Source organism: Quercus robur, chromosome 6, assembly GCF_932294415.1.
Source record: "Quercus robur chromosome 6, dhQueRobu3.1, whole genome shotgun sequence".
NCBI lineage: Eukaryota > Viridiplantae > Streptophyta > Magnoliopsida > Fagales > Fagaceae > Quercus > Quercus robur.
In genome coordinates, this window is record NC_065539.1 from 53,515,457 (window position 1) to 53,523,507 (window position 8,051).

Here is an 8,051-nt window from a genome sequence, read left to right on the forward strand (position 1 = left end):
GGAAGTAATAGAGTATGTGACTTTAGATAGAATATAATGGAGAAAAAAATTACATGTGGTTTTCACAAGTTCTAAGAGCTTCTTCCGGTTGGGCTCTCCACTTATTTGGAGGCTCTTATGGTTTACATGGCTACATATTTCTATTTAAGTCCTAACTAGAAGGGTGATTTATTTGGTTGATAAATGTCTCTTAATTAGTTAACAAGGTTATCCCATAAACTTCCAAGTTCAAAACTAAAGCTTTTCAATTGAGTTTCTTTAGGATCTGAACACATAGATAAGAGTGCCCGTTTTACATTGTTGTAGGAACTAGAATTTTAGTTGTAGAGTTCACTTGGGTGACTTGACATTTTTTTAGAATAATCATATGGGAGCATCCAGACGTGCATAAGCTGCAAGTACACCATATTTAAGATGATATTTCAATATGTTTTTTCCGATAAAAAAGTTAGTACAAACTCCACTTCAATTTGTTTAGACTAATTAGAATTATTGATTAACTTTTAAGAGACCCTTATAAAGACATTGTCTAATTTCCTGTTGTGTGACATACGTGATAGGACAATGCCTATGCAAAAACCCAATAATACGTTTTTCTTTTCACAATGAGGGAAGTAGTTGAAAGTCTCATAGGTCTATCAGCACAGGACTAACAATTCTGGTTCAACTTTATGCTTGTGCGCTTACCTAAAACCACACAAGTAGAAATAAAAATGATGAATATACAAGTGTTGGCGAACAGTTGCTCTACATAATTCTCGAGTGCTTTAAATTGTGGTCTTTATGCGTAATAATTATTTCACGTATTCGGCATATACAAAAGATACATTCTCCTTTTTATGTGCGTATTGCTATTTATAGGTCAACTGTCGAAGATAAGATGCAAGTCTCCATTCAAGATCTAAGGACATTTCCTTTTCAGATTAGTTCTTTGCCTTATATTTCAATGGCTGAAACAAAATGGTTAGTCTTAATCACAATTCACAGGCCACCTGCTGAATGTGATGCCCATGATGGTCAAGTGGTAATGGTACTTTTCTATTAAAATATGAATCTAACATATCACTGTTGATCCATTATGCAATTGAGCCCCACAAGTGTGGCCAAGTATTGAAACTTCGATTACAGACTTTATAGTCAGAAACATTACATGTAGGAATCGGGGAATCACTTAATACCCCAGGCCCCATCAAGCCACTTGCCTCAGTACTAGTTCGATAAGCTTACATATCATATTTCATTTTCATTTACAATACTTAAGAATTAGCAAAACAACCCAAAAATTATACCCTCTTTCTCACTCTGCATTGGTCCTCATCATTGGTGGACGCTCTTGCCTAATACTCATGGCTGCATCTAGTACATATAAACATTTGGATCATTTATGCAATTGATCATAGCTTAGACCATGTTTTCTCGTCCTTGTAATTCAACTGCAGCTGGATTGGGCTTGCACGTGTGTAGCATGAAGTTGCATGCTGCCACAGCTTCTGCCACTGTTAAATAAATCCATTCTTGACCAATGTTTTCGATGAATTTGGACTTGTCCAACTTCTTAATCACCTCGCTTCTTGGGTTGGCTAGCACAAGCTATATTGAAAACATGTATAGTACTTTAATAATCAACTAAAGCTATTTCTTGGCATTGAATTTGAAATAAGAAATGGCAATAAAATTTCTACCTTGAGACCCTTGCTATCTGAATTCTTCTTAACCTCTTCAAGCATGCTGATCCCACTCGTGTCAATGCTACCAACAGCTGTGATTTGTAAATGCATCTTTAGCTATGAGGAGAGTAGTTGTAATATTGTATAAGATAAACGCTGATGTCTTTATTGAGTTCTAGAGAGACTGTTTCTAATTGATTACTTACTGCTTAAGTCTAGGATAATGTACTGTAGGCTGGTTTGTCCTGAAGATTTTAAATTCTCTTCCTCCTCGTAAATCCATCTTTGGATTCTGTGAACACGTTTAGCACCAAGATAAATATTTTCTTCATGCTCAATAATAATGAGTTTTCATTAAGAACTTGAATATTGCACGTGTTTATGCACCTTTCTCTTAAGTAGTTTGAATTTGCAAAGTAGATGGGGGCGTCAATTTGGAGAATGAGAACTCCAGGAACATTATTAGCTATTGGATATTGATCAACGCTTCTGTAAGCCATGGAGTTGGGAATGTTCCCTAAGGCAAAAGTCCTTGGCCTTGCTACAAATAGGAGTACCCTTAGCAAGGATAGTGTAACCTACATTTTCAAATATAAACCACATAAACAACTTCAAACAATAAATTAGACCATATTGGTTTTTTTTTGGCATGATGTTCCTAATCCACTTACCGCAACGACAAGGCCAACCTCAACGCTGAAAAAGACGACACCAATATAGGCACCCATACAAACAACGAAATCAAACTTGTCGATATTCCAAAGGTGGATGGCAGCTTCATAGTCGATAATGCCAAGCATGGCAGCTATGATTATAGAGGAGAGCACTACAAGAGGTGTGTAGTGGAACAATGGCGTAAGGAATAGCAATGTGATCATCACTGCTGTTGCCATGACTATGTTGGACACTGCAGTCTTGCACCCTGCATTGAAATTCACTGCAGTTCGCGAAAAAGGCCCTGCAATCACATTGGATTACATATGTATTAGCATTTGATCATGAAAAATGCTAGTCCTACTTGTTATATTAGTGTGGGGTTGTGAAAACCTTTCTGGGGGCCCAAATCATCTAGCCCAAGGCTAATTAACCAAGGTTCTAATTTGGGTTTTCTTTGGATTGGGTGGGGTTTGTTTGTACCTCTTATATTATATATTTTGGACTTGTAAAAAATGTACCTGCGGTCAAGTAACATGAAGTGCAAGATCCAGCAATGTTCATCATCCCAAAGGCGATCATTTCTTTGTTTCCATCAATATGATAGTTCTTGAAAGTAGCGAAACTTCTCCCAACTGCTACACCTTCCTGTTTCACACCCAACAGTATGTGTTGTTAGCATTCTCTTCGGGGATACAATATAACGTGACCTATACTAACTAATTTTTCTTGACCATAGTTTTCTTTCTAATAGTAAACATTATATGTGCAAAAAAATAATTCATGAGTTATGATAAGCATGGCAAATGCTAAGGCAAATATTAGTTTTATTACAAAAAGGTTTACAAGCTCACAAAATGATGAATATGCTTGGTACCACATTAACAATATAATAAATAATTTTTTTTTTATAATTTTTTTATTGTGTTAAAAAATTATCACATTAATTTGTAAAGTTTATATATTAAAATTTATAGTATCCCTAATATTAATCTTTAATCAATAATATAAAATAAGAGACGTAGTATATATTATTTAGATAATAAAATACAAAATTAAATTATGAATAAGATATATCTATATATATATATATATAAATTTAAGTTATACATATATTGCACAATAAGATAGATAATTTAGATTAGATGTATATTAAATTGAATTATGAATGGGACAAGACAAAATTCATTCTTGCTCTATCCTTATTGGGGAAAAAAAAGGAAAAACCTGCACGGGATGATATAGGGCTGGATCATGGATGGGAATATCCTCTGTTTGCCCCCATTAATATTTTTCTATTACTACTTGTCCATATATTGTCTATCTTTGTTTACTTACTTTGGCCTTATTGTCAGAAGTTAAACAAAACATACCAAACTTTTAATTTGTTTTGTTTTGTTTTTCTATTGGCGAAAAGAAAGACAGGTTGAACTGCAATCTTTAGTCGGTGACTCATGGGCCAAATGGTCTAATACGGAGGCGCTAATAAACAATTAATATTAGTCGGTGATCATGCAATTTTCATTATTCGGATCCCTTCATTGATAGTTCCCACGTATGGATTTGTCTTGTTTTCAGTATTTCGAGAGAAGATGTGAGTATAAATGTATAATATGTGTTGTAAAAAGGTAAAGTTTGGCTCCAGTGTATTAGAGTTGACACAATTTTGATACATGATAAAAATTAAACATGTGTTTGTATTGTGTCAAATTCAGTATACTGAAGTTTTGGATGTAATCCGAGTTTGTCTTAAAATAGTCACGCATCAGTTCAAAATTCCATCCAGTGCACGTGAGCAAAGCGCAAATAATAAATATCAAGATTTCATTAATCAGAAGTGGTGCTAAATGCCAAGCAATAAGCATTTGATGCATGTGAAGGGAATTGTATTGTTTGATACTTACAGCAAGGCCAATGATGCCTGTAATGATCCCAGTTTTGATTGCTGATGATAGATGCGATGACCCAAAAGCCAACTCAGAGACAGAAAGCGGATTTATACCTTTCTTCAGATGTCCAATCTGGAGATCACAGATACAAACAAACAAACACAAACTAATGAATATGATACACCCTGTAATTAAATCCCTCTAGCACCTTTTAAAATCTATTATACTATAGTCTGTCCAAGAATATAAGTGTAAATGAAGTGTGTGAGTTTGTCATATATATGTGGAATAATATGGTAAGACAAGGAAGATTTGTATGTCGTAGTCAGAGCTACTTTACAGGTTACGTGTACATCATAGAATATTGGTCGTATTTTCATGGGTGGAGGCTTACTTGCTGGATAGCACAGACTAGTAGTGCCTAGTGGGGTTAGCAAAGACACAGAGAGAGAGAGCTTACCACTTGAACACCATGTTTTTCAGCATGGGTCAGAAAGACAAGGAGGCTTCCCAAAATAACAGATGTCAGGGGCGCCATCGCATTTATCCAAAAGAAGGTTGGCTTTTTCTTGCTCTAGTAGATCAAAGAAACAAACAAAAATACAAAATATTAAAGCATGCAAACATAAATATTGGTCTCAAGAGAGTGAAATATAAAGTTTTATAGGGAAAATCTATAATTGTTTTATAATTTTTTCTTTGTAGATTAATTGTTAGGTTCAAATTCATATATTCATGACCTCATCATGAAGGATTGAGAGGTTTAATTCTTAAAATTTATGCTTTTCTAAAAGCAAGCTATGCGCCTTTTATTAGAAATAAAATAATACACTTATTGCACTAAAGATAAATTTTATTGGTTCCTAGTTTAATGTATCCAGAGAGAGAGCAATGAAGCCCTTAATGCTATTCTTTTGATTTAGTATTTCTATGGTCAAACCATATGGGCCGCTTGAGGTGTAACATACACTTTGGAGTCGCTTTATTTATTTATTTATTTTGCGGTGAAAAGTAAGTTAGTTTTTGACTAACTTGTATCTTAAAAAAAAGTAAAAAAAATTGACTTACTTTATAAGATAAATAAAACCAAACGAGTTTTTGGATAATAATGGTTGCATCATCTTGTGTAACGATTTGATTGGTTAAGCATTTTTCTTTTTAACCATTATTGACTTACCATTTGAGATCTAGCTCTTTGTTTTCCAAACCTTATTAAGGGGTGAAAGGTGAGTGCTAACCCCTAAAGTGAGGAAAGGAATTAATGAAGATACGTGTGTGTTTATTTTTTGGGTAGGTTCAGATGACGGTAGCCCTTACTGTTAAAGAAACACCCTTTACAATTTTCCATCACTAATTTGATTATTATTTTTGTTGGTAGTGGTTTTGATGATGTTATGTAATTATTTTGTCACCAACAGGTGGGTAAATGACATGAAAAGTAATATGTTTGATTCTTTCACAAACTTTGAAGTTTGGACGTTTTCAAATCTTGGTACTGAAGCTTAAAAAATAATGCTAATGCAATAAGTACTATACTTACGAAGTACTTAGTAAGAAGAAGGAAGGAGAGGAAACAGCAGCCCAATACAGCACTTTCCCATCTCCACTGCAACATAGTAGCAAACATCATAAAAATTTCAACTAAGAAAATTAGGAGAGAATATATATAAAATAGGCTAGTTATAGTAAAAGAAAGTTAATTACCTGGTGTTTTTGGCCAAACACAGCTCGCATAACCGAGACAATATCAGTCTCATGGGTGAAATGAATCAGCCCAAGAATCCCTTTGAGCTGCTGGAGACAAACAACTGTGGCTGCTCCACCCATGAAGCCCAAAATTGTTGCATGCGACAGAAAGTCCACGATAAATCCAAGTCTGCAATTTAAAAGATCATTTCAAAAGATTATAAAATACCATGAAGCATGTTGAAGTATATTGGAGGTCATTTTTATTCTTCTTTCTTTGTATCTTTGTCCACATTTAACTATTTTTGTAGCCTTTAGTTATGACCTAAAATTTAACCAGCATGCAGTGAGTACAAAACCCTATATAATAGGTATTAGGATCCATTTTGTAGTCGTGTGTTGCATTATTTAAATGACGTGACACGCTATACGCTATCAAATTAACTAATGTAGTAAAATCTTAATTATGAAATGGACTATCTTCATTTTAAGTGAAATAGATAAGAGAACAACAGACCTTAAGATCCCGAGTAAAGCTTGGAAGATTCCGGCAAAGAACGTAGCAGTGAAAGCCAACTGAAGATAAAGTGTTGGGTTCTCATAAGGGCTAACTTCCTTTCCCAGCAGGGAAGATATGAGAAGTGATGCAACAGCCACAGTGCCTACTGCCAAATCTCTAGAGCTCCCCAACATGGCATAGACCAATGGTGGGACAAAGCTAGAATCTGCATGTTTTAGATATCCCATTTTAGCAAAACAGATTCATAACGAGCATATTGTAATACTTAAGCTTATTTGTCATAAAAATTTGGCCACTTACACAATCCAAGAATCGGTGGTAAGTTAGCCAAATTGGCATAGCTTATCCCTTGAGGGACAGCTAGACTGGCAATAGTGATTCCAGCAATAAGATCAGCTTTGAAGAACTCGAAAGTGTAGCGAGGAGCCCATTCGAGGATTGGTACAAAGTATTGTAGGCCTAGTATAAACTTCTTAGCTAGAGACTGGTTCTTAAACTGGCGAAAAGGGTCATCAGGAAAGAGAGTCTCTTTGAAAGAAGACTGTATGGACTTGAAAAATGGTTTGGATGGAGGAATGGCAACACGGTGTGGGCATTCATAGTCGGCGTTACCCATTGATTGAAAGCTTATGTTTGATTTAGAGATACAATGGTACAAAAGTAGCTAGAAATGAATAATAAGTTGTGCTATGTGGATATCTAGCACAACTTATATGGTATGTGTCTTTTTCTTCAAGGGTGAATTTCCTAGTTGTAGTTGGCTAGGCTTGGTGACATTTGAGAGAGAAATAGAGAGAGGGAAAGAGAGAGAGAGAGAGAGTTGCCAAATGCTAAACTTGGGTTTTGAGCTAAGAGCTGATTGTGCACTGAGGAAATGGCAAGGGGAGCTGGTATTTAAAGTGGTAAATGGCGCGTGGTGGATGTTCAAGTGCTTTATGGGACCCAGACACGGATTAACACGTGGCCTTAATTATTCATCAAACTCTTTGACCTCATTCGACTTTTATACTCTTCTTTGCTTGGCAACTACCGTCCACTACTTTGTAATTGGTATCACTTCGTATGTAGGTTGTAGGGGTGTGTAGAAAATCTACCGACCTGTCAAATCTGACCTGATCTATCGGGTTGGGTCGATTTTTAAGATTTAGTGGGTTGGGTTGGGTTACAAATTTTTTTTTTTATAGTTGGTCGGATTGGGTTTGAGTTATAAAATTACAAACTCGCCAAATCTGACCCGACCCACCAATATTTAATATATATTTAAAATATATTATATATTTAATAATTTTTTTTTAAAAAATCAATTGTAGGGCACTTATATATAATAATAATAATAATAATAATAATAATAATTAAAAAAAAAAAAAACCAACTGTAGAGCAGCACTTCCTCGGTTTCTCCTACTAGTACTAATTTAATATATATATATATATATATAAAATATTATATAATTAATAAAATTTTTAAAATAACCAGTTTTTCCTATCCTATATAAAAGCCAATTAGTTCACACAAATCCTAATAAATTACTGTTGTTGTTTAGTCATTAGTGTTGTATGCCTTTAAGGAGTTACATTAATACTAATCTTTAGGTTTTTTTAATATATTAATATTTATATTTTTTTCTACTCAATT

General features: G+C 34.5%; 1 protein-coding gene across 1 annotated transcript; it reads right to left on the reverse strand.

Annotated features, from left to right (window-relative positions):
• Window positions 1-1,076: 1,076 nt before the first annotated feature.
• Window positions 1,077-7,270, reverse strand: LOC126689501 (sulfate transporter 3.1-like). Its single transcript, XM_050384713.1, has 12 exons — window positions 6,717-7,270; window positions 6,414-6,621; window positions 5,915-6,086; window positions 5,751-5,816; window positions 4,671-4,784; window positions 4,226-4,342; window positions 2,843-2,969; window positions 2,339-2,625; window positions 2,055-2,245; window positions 1,874-1,959; window positions 1,683-1,759; window positions 1,077-1,590 (listed from the first exon to the last, which is right to left on the reverse strand). The coding sequence occupies exons 1-12, from the start codon at window positions 7,030-7,032 to the stop codon at window positions 1,402-1,404; spliced, it is 1,950 nt and encodes a 649-aa protein (XP_050240670.1). The 5' UTR covers window positions 7,033-7,270; the 3' UTR covers window positions 1,077-1,401.
• Between the last annotated feature and the right edge of the window lie 781 nt (window positions 7,271-8,051).